This window comes from Procambarus clarkii, chromosome 64, assembly GCF_040958095.1.
Source record: "Procambarus clarkii isolate CNS0578487 chromosome 64, FALCON_Pclarkii_2.0, whole genome shotgun sequence".
Lineage (NCBI taxonomy): Eukaryota > Metazoa > Arthropoda > Malacostraca > Decapoda > Cambaridae > Procambarus > Procambarus clarkii.
Genome location: NC_091213.1, coordinates 6,833,824 through 6,858,343, shown reverse-complemented (window position 1 = coordinate 6,858,343; position 24,520 = coordinate 6,833,824). Strand labels below are relative to the sequence as shown.

Below are 24,520 nucleotides of genomic sequence, written 5' to 3'. Positions count from 1 at the left end.
ATCATCAGTGGCATATGCTAGATCAGTCGCCAAACGAACTGCTTTTGGAAACTTGTGGAATGAATCATTCAGAACTTTGTATACCACTTATGTCAGCCAAATCTTAGAGTATGCAGCTCCAGCCTGGAGTCCATACCTAGTTAAACACAAGACAAAGTTAGAGATGATTCTGAGGTATGCCACCAGACTAGTCCCTGAACCAAGAGGTATGAGTTACAAGGAAATGCCAAGGGAGCTAAACCTCATGTCCCTGGAAGATAAGAGTAAAGGGAGATGATCACCACCTACAAAATTCTCAGAGGAATTGACAGGGTGGACAAAGATAAACTATATAGCACAGGTGGAACACGAACAAGGGAACACAGGTGGAAACTTAGTACCCATATGAGCCACAGACACATTAGAAAGAATTTTTTCAGTGTCAGGGAAGTTAACAAATGAAATGCATTAAGTAATGATGTGGTGGAGGCTGACTCCATACACAGTTACAAATGTAGATATGATAGAGCCCAATAGGCTTGGGAATCTGTACACTGTTGATTGACAGTTGTTCAATCTGTTGATTGACAGTTGAGGAGTAGGACCAAAGAGCCGAAACTCAACCCTCTCAAGCACAACTAGGCAAGTACAACTAGGTGATTACATACTTTTTACCAAATATCATCACCAACTTCATCTCACACACATTATGAGCTATTTCACAATTACCCATTTATGGCATTTTATCAATCAGAATATAATGGCTACAAGTATCAGTATTTAAAAGCATTTCTAGATTTAATTCCCTTACAGTTCTGATTTCACTCTACCTAGAGCTCCATACACAAGTACATAAAAGCAATTTGAATATGCAAAGAAATAGAGCAAAGCCTCTAACTGAGACTTCAAGCAGGTTCCTGTTTGGATTTGTCAATTCAAAAAAACTTATCACAAAAATGCTTTTTACTGTTCTAGCCCAATTCTTATTACTCACTACAAGCCCATAAATATATGTCACAGAAATGCTTATGAACCACTGAAAAACCTTTTTCCTAATTAATATTGCTTAATGCATTATACCACTACCGGGTAGCTTTTCATATGTATTTATGTATGTATGTACGTACATACGTAAGTACGATGTATGTATGTATATGTATGGTGTGTATGTACACACCACACCATACATATTATATATTATATTATATGTATGGTGTTTAACAATAGAACAATTTTTCTTCTACAGTATTTACAGACTGTATACAGGAAAACAATTTATATATATTCCTTGTTGCTTTTGTATCTCCTATTGAAATGACTAATCAACTTTTGTATTCACATGTAACATTGTAATATAGTAATCAATTAGGATCCTTGCTACCTGAAACTCTGTGTCAATGCGAAGATATTCGGACTGAAGGAGGTTGATTAGGACATCTCGTGGAGTTTCAAGGAACTCCTCCTCCATTACTACGTCGGAGAAGCTGGAGAAGATAAAGTCACGAGAAGTTTCTAGAAGTTCAACTAAGTGATGAGCCTCAGCAAACCTGCAATAAAAAAATACCAGTGTTGATTAAAATGAAATGCCTCTTTCAGGTAGAGCCCCAGTGGCTCTCTAAAGCTGAGAATACTTCCCACTACGGGTCACATCAGTCATACGAGGCCCGTTTGGCCTACTGGAGACCGGAGCCAGAACTTGGCCCCCTTCAAATAGGGAGATGGGAATTGTTACACTCACCCACATTAGGAAAGCATCCAGAAAATCAGACAAGCAAAACAGACAACTTCAAGGTTTATAGAAAACAGACCATCAAACCCACTAATGCAAATAACTCACAAGGAAACCCAGAGCTCCCAGCCATCAGCTAGCTCCCAGTCAGTCCAGAGCCGATTATCTATGAACCAACAAACCTCATAGAAAATGAGTGAGTTGGAGTCACCGGGGCTCTACCTGAAAGAGGAGTTTTATTGCATTCAATACTGGTTTTTTAGGAGGGTGGGGGTTTACTAAGTCAAAGTAAGTAAGTAATTATCAATAGAAGGCACCAAATCGGGAAGGCTATGTAGCACCATCAAATGTGCGGGATAATCAGAGGGCGCTAAATATTACCAAGGATGCCAATACGAGAACAAAAACGCATAAGGCGAACGATATCAAAAGTATCTGAGTCACCAAGAATTCTATCGAGGGACAAGTGACCACGGGGGACGGTCGGAAAACAAGACACACGCTCGTCCTGGAAGTCGGGACATTCAACAAGGATATGCATGACCGTAAGAGGGACAATGCAATTTGGACAATAAGGAGCAGGGCGGCGCTCCATTAAGTGACCATGAGTTAAACAGATATGGCCAATACATAACCTAGCCAGAGCCGTTTCCCACCGCCGGTTACGGTGGCAGGAGGAAGGCCACTGGGACACACGACTCTTAAGAGTACGCAGTTTGTTACCAATAACAGAAGACCAACAACCCTGCCAGCGGGTAAGGATGGAGGCATGAATAACTGGGTAAAAGTCGGAATAAGGAATACCTTTACGGGAGATGGGACAAGTGCGGATAGCGTCCTTAGCGGCAGCATTCGCACGCTCATTTAAAGACACCAACATGGCTGGGAACCCAGCAAAACGCAACCGACTTAAATTTACTGGAGATAAGAAACAGCCAATGTTGAATCTCGATGACCACCGGGTGGACCGGATTAAAGGACCCTAAAGCCATGAGGGCACTACGAGAGTCAACTACCACCACGAAGGAGGATTGACATCGGGAAAGCAGGAGACGAAGAGCATAAAGTAAAGTTCTGCTGTAAAGATGCTAGCCTCTGGAGGAAGGCGACACATATAAGTGTGGTCAGGAAAAACAACAGAGTAGCCCACACCGTCAGCAGACTTCGACCTGTCGGTGAAGATGGGAACGGAGTGGGAGTGAGAAGAAAAGTGCTCAAGGAAGAGGCGTTTCAGAACTGTAGGAGGGGTAAAAGCTTTAGTGATGCGGGTCAGAGAAGTACAAAATTTGGGAAGGGGGACCTTCCACGAGGGCAAGGATGGAACAATACGAGGAGAAACATTAGTAATACGAACCAAAAGAGAATCTTGTAAGCGAGACAAACGGACAGAAAGAGGAAGGTGGTGAAGAAGAACAGGAACTACAGGAGGGGTAAAAGTCAATGCACGATAGAGGTGAGAGTGAGGATGCTGTAAGGATCGCGCAAGATAGCAAAGACTGTAACGATCACGGCGGTCCTGGAGAGACAGAAAGCCAGTGTCAGTGTACAAGCTGAGGGTAGGAGTTGAACGAAAAGCACCAGAGCTGAGGCGGTTTAATATTTAATATTAGTTTTCACATAATTCAAATATATTTTCACCCAGCCCCAGCTTATACCCCCATTTACAGCCCAGGCTGTAGCAGTGTAAGGGTTAATGAATTTGACTGGAAAGACATCATTGGGAAAGGAAGTAAATGAGATGTATGGAAAGTTTTGAGAGATATAGATGAAGGTACAAAATCATTAACCACTGTGCTGCGCCGAGAAATCTCGTTCTGAGAATTGTACTATTTTTTTTTTTAATTAGGCTATATTTTATATATAAAATCCAAGGCTATATTTTAATATTTTTTATTGTTTTCCTCAATCTTTGTTTTTAAATGAAAATAGTTAAGTTTGGAAACATTTTGACATTAACTTTACCTGTAAATTTATAACAAAAATATGTCCTTAACAATTGCACTATAAAGTTTTTGCCAAAAACAGGTGCACACTGCAGGGGTTAAGCCAAACCAGAGATGTGGAACTAGAAAACAGGATTGGTTCAACAGAAATTGTGAGAAGACCAGAAAACAATGGACAAAAAGAGTGGAAGCAAAACACAAAGAGCCCAACCCCTCAATACAAAGAAGCAAGAAACAACTACACAGCAGTGAGAAGAGTGGCAAAAAGAAATTTTGAGAAAGGGATAGTGGGACAAATGGAAAACAGAATCAGGCCTATTCTATATATTCATTAAAAGCAAATTGTAGATAAAGGATAAAATTCTGGCAGAAAATAGGAAACAGATTCAGGAATAATGAAAAGGAAATTCCATCATCTTTGTGTACAGAAGACTTTGCATATGTCTAGAAAAAGACAAGCATAGTCCCAATCTTCAAAAAATGGTAGCAGGGAAGACCCTCTTAATTACAGACCTGAATCGTTGACAAGTGTAGTAGTGAAAACATTAGAAAAAAATCATTAAAACAAAATGGGTAGAACACCTGGATAGAAATTATATAATAAGAGTATGGTTTTCATACAGGAAGATCCTGTATGAAAACAAATCTACATAACGTAGTTTCTATGAAAGAAACAGATTTTACAGGAAAAATATGGTTCGGCTGACGGTATTTTTCTGGACCTATAAAAAGCCTTTGACAGAGTTCCCTCTAAGAGGTTGCTCTGGAAACAATATACTTGAGGGATGACAGGGAGCTTTCTGACATGGATGAAAATTTTTCCCAGAGGCAATGTATCAGACTGGAGAAATGTTACTAGTGGAGTACCATGTTCAGTTCTTACACCAGTAACATTCATTGTCTATATAAATGAACTACCAAAAGCAATATAGCTTTATATGAACATGTTTGCTGATGATGCCAAACTACTAGGAAGGCATAATGTAGTTCATTAATGTGCTATACAAGACCTAGCAATATTTAAGTTAGGTTTTTAACTTTATTATTCCAGACTATAAAGTGAATACAGTAGTTCCAAATTCTACTCCCTAATTGTCTATTACGTCAATACGTGTACGATGGTGCACATAGTTACAAAAAGTAATAGTATCCAAACAGAAGGAAGGATTGAACAGTCCTCAGCTCATTGCATCTCTGTGAGGGGGAGGGGGGGGGGGCAGGTTCTGAATCTGGTCTCCAGTGGACCAAACAGGACTCCTATGACTGACATGACCAGTAGTGGGAAGCGGTCTCACTTGCATGGGGGCCGAGATGGCTTCCAGTGGGGCTCTCACAGAAATAAATATTTGAATATTTAACAAAATGAATAAACAATTTATATTACAGATAATATTGATGAGTAACAACAATATTCAACCAAGATATATAAATATATATACAATATATATGAACAAAACCAAAGCGCACACACCTGTAAATTCCTATAGCATTAGATGGATGGAGTTCCTTCTTCAAAAAGTTTGTACCCACATGTACAACATGGTGAATTTCTAGCATATCTGCAGCAACCATCAGCTCCTGAGCATTTTCCACTGTTACTTCAATATCTCCTAAAATGGCAATACAAATACAGACTTACAAATGACTCTGTGGGTACATTATTACACACAATACAAAACATTAATATTTGGACAAATCCACAAGGGCCGTGACGAGGATTCGAACCTGCGTCCGGGAGCATCCCAGACGCTGCCTTAATCGACTGAGCTACGACAGGGTTAAAAAGAGTTGAAACCGAAGTTCTACTGAACTTACTGGATCCTGTAGCTTCTCCGAGGCAATTATTAATATTTGGGATTGTGTGCTCTGTGTGTATTAATATTTGGGATTTGAATAGTGTAAAGTAAAATATTATAGTAAAGTATTATATGTATGATATGCCATTTCTGGGTAAAACCTCCTTATCCCCTCAGCTTACACAAAAAGAATGTGTAGAAAGCACTGGCAATGCCAGGCTTCCAGTTAAAATCTCATCACTGGGGTTCACAAAGTACTGAACCTATGATTTTAGAATAGAGACCCCAGATATGGCACAACTACTCAAGTGTCCCACATCTGTGTCGAGAGCAGGGAACTCCAGGAATCCAAAATACAGCATATTAGCAGTAGATATGAATGAGAAATAAATCACAATGTCATGAAGTGCCTTTACCTGGTGTATCCCCAAGTAGCTCTTCCTAGCTTATACACTGGCTAACTAAGCCTCATACCCCTACACCAGACCTGAGACCCATCCATCGACTACCAGAATCCGATTTGATATAAGAAAACAAATAGAATCAAAGAAAGAGGTCGCTGAATGCTGAAAATTATATAGGGGCAAAACAACATTCCCAAGGCATGACTAGATCAGTGCTTACCTTCAGAGAACTACTGAGCACTATCCTCCCAGAAAAAAAAGAAAAGATCATAACCAAAGAACTTCTCAATCCAAATAAAGGAATGCAGACAGACAGGAATGATGAACCCTGGGCCTAATGAAGCATGCCTCAATTAAAAGACAGGCTGAAGACAAGATGACCAGCAAAAAGACAAATTTTCAGCCAGAAACAAAGGCAGCTTTTGAAGCTTGATCTTGGTATTCAACTGATCTTAGATCCCCACGAGCTCAATCTCAAGGAGAGGGCAAAGAAAGATGGTGGTCATCCCCCCAACATTACGAGAATGTCACTGGAAGCCTTGTGTTGTCAATGTCCCACATATTCCTGTGATGCAATATGAGGGGATTTATAAGACTAATATTAACATTATATGTGATAAGGATGTCACAGGTTACTAAGAGTCAATTGTCCAAAGCTAACAGCATGAAACAGAAAACTTATCTCTCAAGCAGGATGAACTATTTATAGATAAATAACTAAGAGATACAATACCTAAAATAAAATTCCAAATACCCAGTACTATTCTACATTTGAAAATTAAATACAAAAATACCAAAACAGTATACTGTTGTAGTACAAATTGATCGGTCTTCCTGTTGATACTACAATACTTAGTAAGTTGTAAGTAATACATGGTATATATACACAATTAGATACATATGAACCAGTCCTTTCCTCATATTTTGACCTACAATAAAACAAGGAAAATAATTCAGTCTTTATTTAAAAGAAAAACTTTCACTAACCAGTGTATATGAAGTTTATGAGCTGAGCCAATACATTCGGTGTTATGGACTTTATTTCTACTGAAGTTTGTGTTTCCTCAGCTAATCCACCAGTAAACATGGCTTGAAAGTATGCACTTCCAGCCGAAAGAACTGCACGGTGGGCCTGAAAGAAAATGAATTAAAGTTGCTTGCATTTAACTTATTGTATTTAAATTTAAATTTTCTTATTTCAAATTTCAGATTTGCAAATTTCAGTTGCTTATTTACCTAGTCAAAGTTTGTTTTCATTAAATTAATTCAATTATATGAGCTGACATTCTGAATTCAACACTATTGTTCTATTAACTATAACTACTAATGACAAAACTCTCACCTTCACAACAAATCCTTGAGCTGATATTTCAACATCACAAAAATGTTGTGAATGCCATAGTGTACAAAGGTTCTGTAAAAGCTTGTTAGCATAAGACTTGCAGGCATAGCGGTGTGTGTCGTTACTCAGAGAGGATGGGGCACCCTGGGTGGGGGGTAAGAGCCCCACACACGCCGCCATCCTCATGCACCCTTTTAGCCCTGAAAAACATTGAAAAAGCTCTGTGAGCAATTAAATAACACATCAAGTATTTAAGCAAATTATAAGCCCATTCACTCAATTAACAAATGTTCCCAACAGGCATTAAGTGTCATTAACACTATCGCTCGCTTTGGACACCGATCACGTCTACTTTTTTTCTCTCTAGTCCTAGCCGTGGACAGGACTTTTGTCCACTCCAAAAATATTTGTAAAAGACAATTTTTTATCCGATCGACCTCGGGATACTTTCAAAATAAGCACTTTTAGACTGCGCACAATTTGATACCAAAATGAAAGATGTAACATGAAACTTGATGTCCAAACACTTGAAAGATTATAAATACGTTTTTGGTCAAAATTTTAAAATATTTGTTAAAATTCTATTTATTGTGCTATTATGTTGGGACTAGTTTTAAAATGTGCGCCTTTACGTTGCGAACAATTTGATGGTTCGCAACATTAAGCATGGAGGAGGCAAAAACAGTGTGTCACCCTGAGACAAGAGGACAGAGTAACCTTCAAACTCGCACAAAACGAGGTGGGACTCTGAGGTCTCCTCCATCGGACCACTGAGCCCCAATGGGAGTTTCCAGGGCCCTTAGGCTGACTGCTAAGGGAAGTCCAGGCAGGGTACTACTAACCAGTTATCCCAGAACTACCAAACAAACAAAATGCTGAACCCCTGCGACGTGTGCAATCATGGGGACCTAGTGGAGGGCCACCCAAATAACACAAGGGGTCGTACAGCCACACCAGGCAAAACAAAACAAAAAAGAAACACCCCACAAAACCACGTCTCTAGGAGGAACAAAACCAGCCGCTATGCAAATTATAAGGCAGCTGCACAGTACCTTGTGCACCTATCAGCGACGTTACTACCTTCTACCCAAGGTCAAACAGTGGCAAGAAAACCCCGGCTGAACCCAAGGGTGGGCAATCACCAATCAGCAAAAGAACCCTGCAGAGGCAGTCCCAGAACAGTTTGTGGAAGACAACCCCAAACTGCAAGGGCAGTACATACAGGGCACCTAGGGAAGGTGACCCTAGGCACATGAACCACCCAATACTTCTGGAATTACACCTGGCTCGCACACCACCACACCAGAGCACAAGACCACAAGGCACAGCACTGCTCAAGGATTGGAGCCAGGGTCGATCGACCGACACCCAACACAACAACCTCAGAACTGGAGTTGGGTAGCCGGTGAGGAAGGTCTGGGGGCTCCCCCCTTCCCCCTCCTGGGGAGGGCGGAACTGTGCAGACAGCAGTGCAACAGCTGTGATGACGTCATGCTTGTTTGCTTGTTTTCTGATTGGGGGTTCAGCCTGCTCGTTCGGCTTTCGGTTTGCAATTTTTAACCAGCTGTAGTTTGTTTTGGGATTCCTACCTTTCTGGGTGCCTGACCTGGTAGATGGCAGACAGACTGCTTACACAACATGTGTTTATGCAACCCGTTCTCACAAATTCGTAAAGTCAATATTGACTTATTAACTACGTGCATAGGTGATATACTAAACATAATAGATACCCTTAAAAAGATTCATAGAAAACACCAACCTTACCTAACCTTGTTAGTATCTTAAGATAAGCATCTTATTGCTTCGTAATTACAATTATTACTTAACCTATACCTATTATAGGTTAGGTAATAATTGTAATTACGAAGCAATAAGATGCTTATCTTAACATACTAAGTAGGTTAGGTAAGGTCGGTGTTTTCTATGAATCTTTTTAAGGGTATCTATTATGTTAAGTATGTCACCTATGCACATATTTAATAAGTCAATATTGACTTATTAAATTTGCGAGAACGGGTTGGTTTATGGGCCATTGCTCCTCGTGCCTCTCTGAGGGGGGGCGAGGTTCTGGCTCGTGGTCCCCGGTAGACTAAGAACTCCATCGATTGACTGTTGCCACGGTCTTATATACACATCAGCCCGGTATAGCTCCAGTGAGCCAAAGGGACTCTCCACAGAAAACTATGAGCATGTCTTTTCACATATTTGACAAATACCCAGTACAGTATATAAAGACACAGTACGTGGCATTCATTACCATTAAGGATGACCCTTTGCTTTCTTTGTTTTAACCATTTGTTTTATCCATTTTAGTATTCTATAATTTATTCCATGTGCTTATAATTTCCTTGCCAGTCTCATGTTGAACATTATCAAAAACTTTTGCAAGGTGCACATATACTACCTCCACTGGAAGTCTTATCTGAATACAGTAGCTGGTCATCATTTCCAAAAATGTGACCAGGTTTGTAAGGCAGGATTTATTTTTAACAAAACCATGTTACATTGAGCTACTGTATCTTATTAGATTATTCACAGATGGTTATTGATTCCCCCCTCTAAGGATTTTTTTTTTTTTTTTTTTTTTTTTTTTTTTTTTTTTTTTTTTTTTTTGAGATATATACAAGAGTTGTTACATTCTTGTACAGCCACTAGTACGCGTAGCGTTTCGGGCAAGTCCTTAATCCTATGGTCCCTGGAATACGATCCCCTGCCGCGAAGAATCGTTTTTTCATCCAAGTACACATTTTACTGTTGCGTTAAACAGAGGCTACAGTTAAGGAATTGCGCCCAGTAAATCCTCCCCGGCCAGGATACGAACCCATGACATAGCGCTCGCGGAACGCCAGGCGAGTGTCTTACCACTACACCACGGAGACTGCAAATTCTTTCTTCTTCTTTCTACGAGCTTGCTAGATTTTACTAGTGTGTTCACAGTAAAATGATGGATGATTACCTTCCTTAGAATTCTCTCCACGACCTTGACAAGGTCAAGGTCGTGGAGAGAATATCAGCAGTTTATCAAGCAGTTAATATTCTCAGCAGTATCATATCAGCAGTTTGACCTTGCTGATATGCAAGGTCAAACTGAACGCATGGTAATTTTCTGCTGAGCTCCTGCTGCCTTTTTTTTTTAAATAGGTGTAATATTTATATATTTCTAGTCTAGCTAGGGGAACTATACCTTAGTCTAGAGATTTCTGAAAAGAAATTTCAATGGTACACATAGTTTAACAGCTAGTTCCTTAATAACGTTGGATTGAATTCCGTCCACACCTAGAGTCTGAATCTTTTAGTTTATCGATGCTCTTCCTGATTATATTGCATGTTATGGGGGATACCCATTAATTCATTCTCTTCACCTGCTTCAAACATCTGTGTAGGTATTGGAAGGAATGTTGTCTAAACTCTTTAGCATGAACACTGATATAGAGTATATATTCATTCAATGTATTGGATGCCTTTTTAGCATCAATTATAACTTGGTTGGTCACATCCTTTAGGGATCCTACAAAGTCCTTTGTTTTGGTTTTACTGCTTATATAGACACAGAACAACTTTGGATCTTATGCAGGCTAACCCTTTTCATATACAACTAGTCAAAAAATAATGGTTGACATTATGCTTCTACACAAATGCATTCGTGTAGAAGCAATTCAAACTGACTTTGTTCCGAGAGGGCTGGGGGACTGCTCCAGAATTTTGCACACTATTTTTCCATGTACAAGGTTAGTTCTGGCCGGTTGGGTGAAGGACTATGTCCTCTCCTCCATCCACATTCACAATCACTGGCCTTCTCCTTAGCTTCGAGTCATTGTACTGGGCTACATTTCTTAGCTTTTTTAGTTTATACATTTATAAGTTTGTCTCTTAGTACTTTGACATTGTTTTGCTGTTCTACTGTAAAGTCTGGAGAGATGTAAACTTTGTTATACCCTCCTAGATCTTTTAGTTCATATGCATTTCTGAGTATCCTTCTACTACATTCAAAATTTGCAATGGTTATGCATACCAGATTTGTCTCAGGCTAATCCACCCTCCCTATCTGGGAAATGGTGAAATCCTCCTCCTTGCCTATCAATTTTTCTATCTTTGTTTAAATGATTTCCTGATCATTCTTATCTTCTTGTTTTGCAAGTTCCTTATAATGAGATTATTTTTTTATTTTTTTCCTATTCAAAGCCTTGTACACACTAAAGCAACTTTGTCCCTATCCTCAACTCTGCTTGCAATCAGTGTTCTCCCAGAGTATCTGATTACCCTCCAGGTTCTCCTGGTTGACCACAGGAATCATGCTTAGATGATTTCTATTCGGTGACTGCTGAAAGTCCATAAAACTGTTTCCATAACTTTCTGCCCCTCCTGTAGTGCCTTTATTACCTTCTGACCTCCCCCCCCCCCACGTAGTTCTTTTATTATATCACCAGTACTCTTCCTTTTGTTCTCATTTTTCTCATTTGTATTTTCAACGGCAGTGCTTTGGTCATTGCTTAGGGCCTTGCCATGATAGTCACAGGTTAAGCAGCAAAAATTAAGGTGTTTGCCTTCAGTTTGCTCATTCATTCCGAGATAAGTATCAATGTAGAAGAGAAAACAGATGCTTTTCATCCTTACAGGGTTATAAACCCATGGAACTGCCCAATCCCTAAAGCTTTAAATGTCAAAATATTACTGCAGTTGAAAATAGAGTTGGAAAAAAATTTCAGGAAAAATGGGGGGCCTCTTGACAGCTGCCAGCTTTCTGTCCCAGTCGAGGCCAGTAGATAGATTAACACTCGGGTAAATCGATTCAGTCGAAAGGCCAATTACACAAACTATTATCAATAAATTTAACATGTACCAACAGTCTTAGATTGCAACAACTTAAAGAGTAAAATATAAGACAAAATATAACATCCTAATTTCCCCGTCATGTGATTGTCCAGCGCCTCACCAAGCCACCAGCACCTGCCCACAGCGCCTCACCAAGCCACCAGCACCTGCCCATAGCGCCTCACAAGCCACCAGCACACCTGCCCACAGCGCCTCACCAAGCCATTAGCACACCTGCCCACAGCGCCTCACCAAGCCATTAGCACACCTGCCCACAGCGCCTCACCAAGCCACCAGCACCTGCCCACAGCGCCTCACCAAGCCACCAGCACACCTGCCCACAGCGCCTCACCAAGCCACCAGCACCTGCCCACAGCGCCTCACCAAGCCACCAGCACCTGCCCATAGCGCCTCACCAAGCCACCAGCACACCTGCCCACAGCGCCTCACCAAGCCACCAGCACACCTGCCCACAGCGCCTCACCAAGCCACCAGCACACCTGCCCACAGCGCCTCACCAAGCCACCAGCACACCTGCCCACAGCGCCTCACCAAGCCACCAGCACACCTGCCCACAGCGCCTCACCAAGCCACCAGCACACCTGCCCACAGTGCCTCACCAAGCCACCAGCACACCTGCCCACAGCGCCTCACCAAGCCACCAGCACACCTGCCCACAGCGCCTCACCAAGCCACCAGCACACCTGCCCACAGCGCCTCACCAAGCCACCAGCACACCTGCCCACAGCGCCTCACCAAGCCACCAGCACACCTGCCCACAGCGCCTCACCAAGCCACCAGCACCTGGCCACAGCGCCTCACCAAGCCACCAGCACACCTGGCCCACAGCGCCTCACCAAGCCACCAGCACCTGCCCACAGCGCCTCACCAAGCCATTAGCACACCTGCCCACAGCGCCTCACCAAGCCACCAGCACCTGCCCACAGCGCCTCACCAAGCCACCAGCACACCTGCCCACAGCGCCTCACCAAGCCACCAGCACCTGCCCACAGCGCCTCACCAAGCCACCAGCACCTGCCCACAGCGCCTCACCAAGCCACCAGCACACCTGGCCACAGCGCCTCACCAAGCCACCAGCACACCTGGCCCACAGCGCCTCACCAAGCCACCAGCACACCTGGCCACAGTGCCTCACCAAGCCACCAGCACACCTGGCCACAGCGCCTCACCAAGCCACCAGCACCTGGCCACAGCGCCTCACCAAGCCACCAGCACACCTGCCCACAGTGCCTCACCAAGCCACCAGCACACCTGCCCACAGCGCCTCACCAAGCCACCAGCGCCTCACCAAGCCACCAGCACACCTGCCCACAGCGCCTCACCAAGCCACCAGCGCCTCACCAAGCCACCAACACCTGCCCACAGCGCCTCACCAAGCCACCAACACCTGCCCACAGCGCCTCACCAAGCCACCAGCACACCTGGCCCACAGCGCCTCACCAAGCCACCAACACCTGCCCACAGCGCCTCACCAAGCCACCAGCACACCTGGCCCACAGCGCCTCACCAAGCCACCAGCACACCTGCCCACAGCGCCTCACCAAGCCACCAGCACACCTGGCCCACAGCGCCTCACCAAGCCACCAACACCTGCCCACAGCGCCTCACCAAGCCACCAGCACCTGGCCACAGCGCCTCACCAAGCCACCAGCACCTGACCAAGCCACCAGCACCTGCCCACAGCGCCTCACCAAGCCACCAGCACACCTGGCCCACAGCGCCTCACCAAGCCACCAGCACCTGCCCACAGCGCCTCAACAAGCCACCAGCACCTGCCCACAGCGCCTCACCAAGCCACCAGCACACCTGCCCACAGCGCCTCACCAAGTCACCAACACCTGGCCACAGCGCCTCACCAAGCCACCAGCACACCTGCCCACAGCGCCTCACCAAGCCACCAGCACCTGGCCACAGCGCCTCACCAAGCCACCAGCACCTGGCCACAGCGCCTCACCAAGCCACCAGCACACCTGCCCACAGCGCCTCACCAAGCCACCAGCACACCTGCCCACAGCGCCTCACCAAGCCACCAGCGCCTCACCAAGCCACCAACACCTGCCCACAGCGCCTCACCAAGCCACCAGCATCTGCCCACAGCGCCTCACCAAGCCACCAGCACACCTGCCCACAGCGCCTCACCAAGCCACCAACACCTGCCCACAGCGCCTCACCAAGCCACCAACACCTGCCCACAGCGCCTCACCAAGCCACCAACACCTGCCCACAGCGCCTTACCAAGCCACCAACACCTGCCCACAGCGCCTCACCAAGCCACCAACACCTGCCCACAGCGCCTCACCAAGCCACCAGCACACCTGCCCACAGCGCCTCACCAAGCCACCAACACCTGCCCACAGCGCCTTACCAAGCCACCAACACCTGCCCACAGCGCCTCACCAAGCCACCAGCACCTCCCCACAGCGCCTCACCAAGCCACCAGCGCCTCACCAAGCCACCAGAATATAACAAGAGTTGTAATAGAGAAGTGTGAGGGAGGAGCGCCCCTCCTCCCTGCCACTGTGTCAACACCTTGGCATTATTGTCCTCTACTTACGCTCCACCTGAATGTTTAGGTCTTTATCAGCTAGCAAAGTGATGACCTGTCTTCCCAGCCCTTTCTTGAGTGATCACTCCCGCCAACTTTAGCCTCAAGATGTTGGGCCTTCAACAAACACACAGCAGACGATTATGACGGAAAGAAAAGCTGTCACCTCCCAGTTTCACCAAACTCAATTCTTTGCCTAAATACACTACTGCCAACATTGAAGTAACTTAATAAAGATTATTTAAGCAAATTCCTTGTTTTCTTAGCTTATGTGATACCTCCAATTCGGCGCAATTTCTCAATATCAAATTGTTAAATTTGTAAAAGATGTCTGTTTAAGGCGCCATGTTTAAAGTTGGGTAATGTCCTATATGAGCAGGAATTTTAGGTGTCAGCGCTGTTATGAAGCAAAACATAAATGACTTTTCGTAAAGACGTGGCACAGAGTAAGAGAGGGATTTATATATATAGCTCTGACAGTGACTGCATTAGTTACACACGCATTACCGAAAGTTACAGAATAGCTCCAAAATCCCATTAGGCAGTGCATGGCTTCAGCATTGATCGATCAGCAAAATAGCTCATGTTTGACATCTTCATTAGCTGCATGAATACTGTCATTCAACTATTCTCAATCCTTACCATCTAGAATCCCGGAATGAATTCCCAGACGGAACAGAATTGGTTGGGCACGTTTCCTTTCATCTAATATGTCTGTTCATCTAGATTACGCCTGATTTATCTGAGGGCCACTAACACTAGTGGCCTCGACGAGGACAGGACGCTGGTGGCTTGTTGAAGGTACCCCCATTTGCCTTGATGATCCTCTCCAGGTGGATTTTAAAGCCTAACAGAGTTTTGGCGTTTGCGGCTTCGGCAGGTAGGCTGTTCCATGGGTTTATAACCACTCCTGTTCTCAGTCCTACATTGAGACTGTTTGACACTGTTAACCACAACAACCTTTTTCTTAAAATGCAACACTACAGTCAGAGGTAATTCCCTCCAGTACCTGCAATCTTACCATAGTGACAGGCTCTGTGAATACCTTAGTATGTCTCTGTGAATGACGCTTCTTTTCCCACCCACGGAGTGGTATACTTGGTCTTCAAACAGCACTCGAGCCCCTTACTTAAATCTTTGAATATATTATATATTAAGTCACTATATATTCTCTCAAGTGTACTCTATATATATAAAACACCGAACTACAGTGCTAATCCCGATCTTAAACGCTTCCTAAAGGGCTGTAACAGAACCCATGCTCTGCAAATCAAGGGTCCCAAAATGTGGAATGACCTTCTTAATCACATCAAAGACTGTCCTTCTCTCAACCAGTTTAAAGGATAAACTAAGAACTACCTGATCCATGTTACCTACATTACTTCTTAGAGGTTAACCTATGTTTTGTTGTTATTGAACATTAATTACTGAGCCTGTACTGTTATTGATATTTGCCGTGTAAAACTGTAATCAAAATTTGTATCTGTGAAAATTACAAACTGTTGTTTTGATGCAATATTTTCTGTTCCAATCATCACGTAATAATTGTCATTTTATTTGTATTTCTCTACTTCAATTTATTCATGTTTCTGGTCTCATTTAGTTTCAAGTTTCCCAATTGACCATTTTTGTTCACCATTTTTTCCCACATTATGCTCGAAAGGCTCTGCCTATTAGTGGCTTCAGATACTGTACTTGCCTTACCTAGGCAAGGTCTCCAACTTCCTAGCCTAAGCATCACAGCCTTTGAGCATTCAACTTTCAGGCGAGCGACATGGGGTGACCAAGACAAACAGGCGTCAAATATCACCCCCAAAGAATTTAGCAGTATTCCTATACACAAAGGATTTCCATAGAGCAGCATTCAAATGCTCCGCGAGAGGTTACTACTGTTTCGCGAGATAGTGATAAATAGGCTACTACTAACCATATACAAATGCTTTGAAGAAGAAGAATGGTTGCAGAAACGAGCCTACTTAGCAGACATATGTGAGCTGACATTTTCTTCACATGAATCAGTTGAACAAGTTACTGCAAGGTCCTTGAAAAAATTTATTGACTTCAGGTAACAAGCATCTTGGAGATAAAAGAAGACTGAATCTTTTAAAAAAATCATGTTGCAAAAGGAAATCTTGAAATATTTCAACTACTGCTCGGGCTAGTGAAGAAGGATATCAGTAAATTTCAAGTCTTACTGAAACCTATGTGGAAGAAATGTTGATCAAACTCTAACATTATTTTCCCTCTATTTCAACAGACGTATATGATTAGGTGAGAGATCCTTACTTTGAACCTTCTGACGAGTAAGAGCTTTGAGAGCTGCAGTCTGATGAGATTAATAAAATTAAGCTAAGCAGCTTACATATGTGGTGAAATAGTGTCATGACTGATATGTTTATCCTGCACAACATCCCTCCTACTACCCATTAAGTGGTTCAGGACCAACCAACTTGTGGCTGGTCACGAACCCATTATTGATGTAATATACAATAACTTTTGTAACTAGCTCATCAAGACTGTAACTTGTTTAGCTACACGAATGGAGTACTTTTCACTTCTTCTCTGTAAGAAGTGTTTTATAATTAATACACACATTTATTTCTCCTAAATAAGACAATTTGTGTTTACTGTTATTGTGAATATTAAATAGTCAATCTGTACTGCTAGTATAGTTACTTAAACCAGACATGACAGGGCTGATATCATCGAAACTTAAAAAAAAAATGAATAAGTTGAAGGGTATTATTTCGGATCACTTTTTAAAAGGTCAGATGTAAGATATATGCAAGGAGCAACAGCTTCAAGCTCAACAAACCACAATGCAGAACAAAAAACAGGATATGCTCTTTCACTAATAGGGTTATATATAAGCCCTTAAAGAGCCACCTTCCCGCTAAAGCATTAAATTCCGAAACACTACTGTAATTCAAAATCTAGGTCGAAAACATTACTCAGGAAAAATGGGGAATCTTTCGCCACTATATATAGGTAGATATCTGAAGCTACAGTATCTAAAATAAGGTTGCCTATGTCTTTCACCATTAAGTAATCTATGCACTCTTTTATTAAGTAATCGTTTTTATAGACTGCATCTCATTTGCTAAATTATCTTCAACAATTCATATACATTAGTTTATATCTCATGTAGCATAATAATATTAGGTATTACCCCAAACAAGTAAAACAACCTTATTCACTTAATATTTTAAGCTATATTGGAAAGGCTGTGCGTCATTAGTCGCTTCATAAAATATAAAATTATTGTACTTAATATAACTAACCACTGCGTGTAATTTGATCCTTTAATGTATATCTTATAAACAAAAATATTACTAAACAATACCGTTACGCCTAGAGGCGCTGACACAAGGAGTCAAGCTTTGCTAATTGAGACATTTATATACCATAATAATTTGCCCATCATGCAGCCGACCCTACCCGTCCAGGCTGCTGTGGGAAGTTTTTTTTTTATATATAAATATATACAAGAGTTCTACTTTCTTGTACAGCCACTAACACGCATATAGCGTTTCGGGCAAACGCTAAACTGCATCTTATACCTACTGTTGCCAAACTGGGATAACTGGATAAGATTTTTTGGCAGTGGATAAGTTTGAATAAAATATTTTAGTAACATTTTTACTTGAACATTTGTGATATAATTATATGTAAACGCATTAGTTTGCAGTCCTCATGGCCTGGCGTTTCACGAGCGCTTTGTCCTGGGTTCGTATCCTGGCCGGGGAGGATTGACTGGGCGCCAATCCTTAACTGTAGCCTCTGTTTACCCAACAGTAAAATGGATACGTTGTTAAACGATTTGGCGGGTCGTATTCCAGGGAAAATTAGGATTAAGGACTTGCCCGAAACGCTATGCGTGGCTGTACAAGAATGTAAGAACTCTTCTATATATATAAATAAATAAAAAAGTTAGTTTAGTTCATTTATTGTGCACCCCATACCCATCATGTATATGGTAGTGGAAAGGGTTACAGAGGCACATAATGGGCTCAGGGACTGAACCCCAAAATTAATAATACTAATAATAATAATAATATAATAATACAATACAATACAACAATACAATGCAATTTTATTTAGGTAAGGTACATACATACAATAAATTTTTACAAGGATTGGTAGACTTAGCTTATAGGTAGAGCTAGTACATACAATGCCTAAAGCCAATAGTACGCATAGCGTTTCGGGCAAGGTGAGGTGGGAAAAAAACACTTAGACTAAAACTTAATAGTAATTGAGCTTAAAGTATAAATTGCGTTGAAAGAAAAAATAATAATAAAAGATTTAATAATTTAACTAACTAAAAAAGATTTATTAATTTAACTAAGCAAGTTACAGTCTTAATGAGCTAGTTGCAAAATTCATTACACATCATCACATCAACAATGAGACGATGAAATAAATATATATGGTAAATGCAAAGCGTATGATTGTGTAGTGTATGTGTATGATTTGTGTATGTGTAGTGTATGATTTTCCTGCCCGAAACGCTTTACGTAATAGTGGCTTTAGGCATTATATGTACCAGCTCTATCTATAAACCAAGCAATTTTTGTAAAAATCTCTTGTATGTATGTACCTTACCTGAATAAACATTTATTTATTTATTTAATTGTGTAGTAAGAGGGGCGAGGATGGAGGGCGCGGCTCACTTGTCTGGAGGTCTGGTTCCCTCTGGCGGGAGGCGCGGGAAAGCAGTACATCAGCTGGCTTGACTGTGTTTGGCTGTCACACACGGGTGGCTCATGATAATCTTGTGGAATTGCGTCTGTTATGTCTGTAAAGTTCGTGTGTGTTTGGAGTGTTTAGTGTCCCTGGAAGTGTACCTTTGGATATCACTACGTGTGCTGAGAAAATCGTCGATTAAGGCCAGGAAAACGCTGTATGATAGGGTAAGTTCGTCGTCTGCAGGGCAACAGCGTCGTCTGCACCCTTGTGGCGGGAAGCAAGAGACTTGCTTACACATACTTGCTTTTCTCTTTAGTCTTTCTAACATCACTATGTCATTATTATATGTGTGAGGCTTTAGTTCAGTGGTTAGTGGGTGAATCTTTACTTGTTATATGGGAAACATTTTGATAATTTAGCCTTGAGTATTGAGCAGTATAGCCTACACAAGTTCGAATTTTTGGTGTAAAATAGATATTTAAGTGTTTTGTATCATGAATGGAAGGGAGTAAATATTTGGCGCTGGTTCACTAATAAGCGTGAGTAGTAGTATTAGTGTTGGTGACGTTAGTACTCCCACGTCCTCTAAAGTGGCAAATGTTTCGTATAACTCACTTCTTCTATAAGCCTTATGAAAGTAATGAATATAGTTTTAAAAAGGGCCCAAAGTCTATTCGTGTTACATGCTACTCTTTAAACAAACCCAACTTAACAATGAAAGAACTCGACTGACAGTTTACAACAAAGCCAGAGTTACTTGGGTGGTAGAGATCATAGTTACGCTAAGACAAAGAAGTGTGCCACCACAACAACTCGACGTACACAGTCAACAGGAAATTACACGCAACTCCTAAGCAGATAAGCTAAGGTCATTATTAGAAGCAAGCGCTAAGCCACTATATTTTCACAGCCCCTGGAAGGGTACGAGGGCTGTTGTATGAAATTTATTAAGTCTAGGTACACAGCAGTACTCACCTAGTTGTGTTTGCGGGGGTTGAGCTCTGGCTCTTTGGTCCCGCCTCTCAACCGTCAATCAACTGGTGTACAGGTTCCTGAGCCTACTGGACTGTCATATCTACATTTGAAACTGTGTGTGGAGTCAGCCTCCACCACATCACTTCCTAATGCATTCCATTTACTAACTACTCTGACACTGAAAAAGTTCTTTCTAATGTCTCTGTGGCTCATTTAGGTACTAAGTTTCCACCTGTGTCCCCTTGTGCGTGTGCCACCCGTGTTAAATAATCCATCTTTGTCCACCCTGTCAATTCCCCTGAGAATTTTGTATGTGGTGATGTACCAGCAGTGTCCTGTTACACGTTCTATTTGAGGGATTACAGAACATAGATAATAATCCATTGTGTCGAGAGACAGGCAGCCAGTGTGTATACCTGGAGAGGGTTCTGGGAGTTATTCTAATTCCCGAGCCCGGTCTGGGGCTAGGATGGACTTGATAACTTGCTTCAACAGGCTGTTGGTTGCAGCGGCCCGCGGCCCCACTACAACCCTGCTGGTCTGGCACGTTTCTTGCAAGAATTTGTCTAAATGGTTCTTAAGACATCCACCTTTCTTCCTGCAATATCTCAAATACTTCCTGGAAGGGTATAGTAATAATAATTCATTGTGTCGGGGGGGATTGGAAGCCAGTGTGTATTCATACACGGTAGGCTTGTATCGAGGCCTTTTAGCCTTAATATAAAATATTTGGGAGTATCATGTTGGAAGACATTACTTCTCAAGAACAAATTCAAATTCAAAATTCAAGTGTTTATTCAGGTAAAGTACATACATACAAGGTGTGATTCAAACATTGATGTTCTTGAACACAAGAACAAGCTGTCATAACTAAGAAAAATGACAAGTTGGATAAAAAAAACTTAGACTAAAAATGCTATACCAATTATGATTCTTTCCTAGACACTAGAGCTTTCTAGAGTGGAATATTGTTGCACACTAGCAGCTCCATTTAAAGCTGGAGAACGTGCAAAGGTCTTTAACTACCAGAATCCACTCGATAAAATATCAAAATTATTGGGACCGCTAAAAAATGTTAAATCTGTATTTTCTAGAGCGCAGGCGAGAGAAAGATAAGTAATAGTTTCCAATTGGTAAATATTAGGGAGGAATATTAGACTAGTTTCAAATCTGCACACAGAAATAAAAATCACTTGAAACCAGGAGCCATGACAGGGATGTGCAAAATAGCCCTGTTGACAAGCAGAGGTGCAATGTGTGTGTTAAGAGAATACAGTCAACATAGACGTTTTAAACCCCCTCCCCGCTCAGCTCGTTGTCGCCGTGTGGGGGCTTAGTGGGCGGCTGCCGGAGTGTGATGCTCCTTGGGACAGTCCTCTGTCCTTTTCTAGCCTTGTGCTCCTGCTGCTGTCCTCTCCAATTCTGCTGGGCATCTTTTCCTTTTCCTTCTGTTTCGTTTTTCTCCCCCCTCTTCTCCTATCTGCTTGCCGTTTCCTACCGACCTTTTGCTTGTTCTGGTTCTTCCCTTGGACTTCTTCTATTTTGACGCCCGGGTGCTTGAGGAGGCATACTCATGCACCCGTAGAACTGCAGTACCCGACGTCGAGAGCGAGGGGAACCTTTTATTGTCAATCCCCACTTCGTCACTGAACCCGATCTCGACGGACTGTCGGTTTCTTAAGGTGGCGTTTGTGGGGCGTATACTCGCGACGCACCCCTAGGAGGCCCCGACAGGATCGGCGATAGCTTCTTGTTGGGTGTCCTGCCTCTAATTGTGGCTCCATGGTGGGTGTGGGGGCACATTCGTGAGTGAATTCTTTCTTTCGTCAAGATGATTACCCCTGCTTCGGCTTCTTCTGGTTTACCTTCTCAGGCTCGTGGGGTGGGCGACCAAGCCCCCGAGTCGGTCCGTATTGGAAGACCGGGCTCTGTAGCCTCCGCTGCATTGGGCCCCGACCTTGCTCCTCCTTTGGCCTCTCTGACTCCTTCCTCTGGCTCCCCTCCCTCCTCTGTGGTTGGGTCGAGCCCCAAGCCCCCAGTGGTGACTACCTCGTCCCCTGGCGTGGCTCCTTCTCTAGTTGTAACTACTGCGCCTTTTAACCCCTCTCTCTCTGGGGGTTCTCACCGCCGTCTTCGTCACGGCCGCCCTCGCTCGATTCCTTCCAGTTCTGCTACCTATCATGCCTTGTTTGGTCCCGCTTCGTGGGCCAAATATTTTGATCTCCTCCCTCTTGATTCTGCGCCTCCTGACGATTTCTCCCTCCATCGACATCTCATTGATTCCGTGGATGCCTCCATTACTTTCAACCCCACTCGTCTCGGTACACGTGTCGTTGCTGCTCCTTCTCAGGATGCTGCTTCCCGCTTGGCTGCCTTATCCTGCCTTGGCGAGACCCCCGTTCGGGTCTCGAAGAACGTTCAGTTGAATGCCAGTGTTGGCACTATTTTGCTCCCGCCCCATGTTGCGACCGGTGTTCGGGACCTACGCGACTGCCACGACGATATTCGACATATCCTCGCTGCCCAGGGCCATTCTATTCTCCAGGTGGACACGTTTACTCGTCCCCCTCGTGGTAGTCGCCGTCAACCCCTCCGGGTTGTGAAGATTACCTTTGATGGTAGGACCCCTCCACCCTCTGTCATTCTTGCTGGTGCCAGGTGCTCTGTCCAGGAGTACATTCCTTCTCCTCGGCTCTGCAACAAGTGCTGGAGGTTTGGGCATGGTGCCCTCCGCTGCTCCGGGACTGTCTCTCTCTGTCCTTTGTGTGGTGGCGAAGGTCACTCTAAGTCGGAGTGCGCTTCTCCCCAGGCTCGTTGCCTCAACTGCGGTGAGGCCCATCCTACCTTCTCCCGTGCGTGTGTCCATTACAAGCTTGAGGCAGCCGTCCTCAACTTGAAGCACCGGGAGCGTTTATCTTTTCCTGAGGCGAGGCGCCAGGTTCGCCGGCTCCCGCCTTATGCTAATATCTCTTATGCTCGCGTGTTGCGCTCTTCCTCTCCTCGTCCTTCCCGCCTTCCTCAGACTCACAACCGTTTCCAGGCCTTGGACCCTGATGCGCCCACTGCCCCCTCCTCTGTCCCTTTGGGTTCTCTCCCGAAGGATCCTCCTCCTGGTCCTCTGTCTGGGGTTCCCCTTCCTTCTACCCGGTCTGTCGTGTCTTCTGTGTCTCCTTCCTCGTCCCCCTCCGATCCTCCTTCCCATCCTCTTCCTCCATCTATCGGCTCTCCCCGCCGCCTGTCGGTGCGGGCGGATGTCCATCGCTCTCCTAACGGCCGTCGTGTGTGCTCTCGTTCGGCTTCTCCTGTTGAGACACTGGAATCCGTTGCCCGGTACGTAGTTGCTGGGACACCGGTCTCTTTAAGTCAGAAGCGTAAGCCTGGCTCCTCTCCTTCCTCTTCCCCGGCGGGTAAGAAGGCTTCGCTTTCTTCCTCAGCTCCTCCTTCTGGCTCTGTTGCTCCTTCCCCTCCCGTTTCAGTGCTTGCGCCCCCTGTTCCTGCTATGGAGGTTTCTTTGGCCCCTGCTTCCCTTTCGGTTGCTGCTCTTGCTGGGGTGCGCTCCTCTCTTTCTACTCCCCCTCTTCCTGCTGCTGTCCTTGACTGCTCCTCTCCGTTGTCTCCTCCTCCTCCTCCTCCTCCTCCGGACCCTGCCCGCCCACCTCTGATCTGTTCTCCCGTTTCCTTCCCTCCGTCTTTGCTCAGTTTACCCATGCCCCCTAACCCTGACTTTGCTGACCCTGATCCCGACCCTGATATTCTTTAACGTGCTCTGTTGGTCTTTCGCCTTTGTTTCTTCCTTGTTCTCTGTTTTTGTCCTTTCTCTTCTCGTCGTTGTCCATTCTTCAATGGAACGTTCGAGGTTATTACGCCAATTTCCTCGAACTCCAACTTCTGGTTTCGCGGTTTTCGCCCCTTTGTGTCTGTCTCCAGGAGCCGATGCTTGGTGCTCGTCCTGGTCGTTTTCGTGGCTATTCCTTTCTCTCCCCCCCCCCAGCCATTGCTGGGGCTTCTAATTCTTCTGCTCTCTTGATTCGGGCTGATGTTCCCTTTGTTCCTTTACTTTTTCCTTCGCCTCTCCATTGTTCTGCTGCTCGTATCTTTGTGGGGAAATGGTACACAGTTTGTTCCATTTATCTCCCCCCGAGTGTCCCGCTCTCTCTTCCTGATTTGAAACACCTCCTAGACTCCTTGCCGGAGCCTGTGCTCCTGCTGGGTGACTTCAATTGTCGTCATTCTCTTTGGGGTGACGTTCTGACGAATACCCGGGGTCGCCTCCTTGAGCCGTTTC

General features: G+C 43.9%; 3 protein-coding genes across 6 annotated transcripts in view; 2 read left to right on the top strand and 1 right to left on the bottom strand.

The window, feature by feature from the left end:
- The window catches only part of LOC123768915 (actin-binding protein IPP), a 37,332-nt gene extending 22,611 nt beyond the window's left edge, over positions 1-14,721 (bottom strand). The window contains exons 1-5 of the mRNA XM_045759726.2: positions 14,581-14,721; positions 7,194-7,393; positions 6,839-6,983; positions 5,123-5,261; positions 1,361-1,526 (exon numbers count right to left, since the gene is read on the bottom strand). Of these exons, the coding sequence (XP_045615682.1) occupies positions 1,361-1,526; positions 5,123-5,261; positions 6,839-6,983; positions 7,194-7,379 (636 nt within the window). The 5' untranslated portion in view covers positions 7,380-7,393; positions 14,581-14,721. The remainder of the gene's footprint in view (positions 1-1,360; positions 1,527-5,122; positions 5,262-6,838; positions 6,984-7,193; positions 7,394-14,580) is intronic.
- Positions 10,142-14,517, top strand: LOC138354681 (proline-rich protein 36-like). The gene is made up of 2 exons (XM_069309039.1): positions 10,142-10,291; positions 12,250-14,517. The coding sequence occupies exons 1-2, from the start codon at positions 10,142-10,144 to the stop codon at positions 14,515-14,517; spliced, it is 2,418 nt and encodes an 805-aa protein (XP_069165140.1).
- A 4,569-nt stretch (positions 14,722-19,290) lies between the features above and the next one.
- The window catches only part of LOC123768916 (Ankyrin repeat-rich membrane spanning), an 866,672-nt gene continuing 861,442 nt past the window's right edge, over positions 19,291-24,520 (top strand). For 3 of the 4 annotated variants that reach the window (XM_069309136.1, XM_069309137.1, XM_069309135.1), the window contains exon 1: positions 19,291-19,484. The gene's annotated coding sequence lies outside the window, so the exon portion shown is untranslated. The remainder of the gene's footprint in view (positions 19,485-24,520) is intronic. The other variant, XM_069309138.1, reaches the window with a different exon arrangement.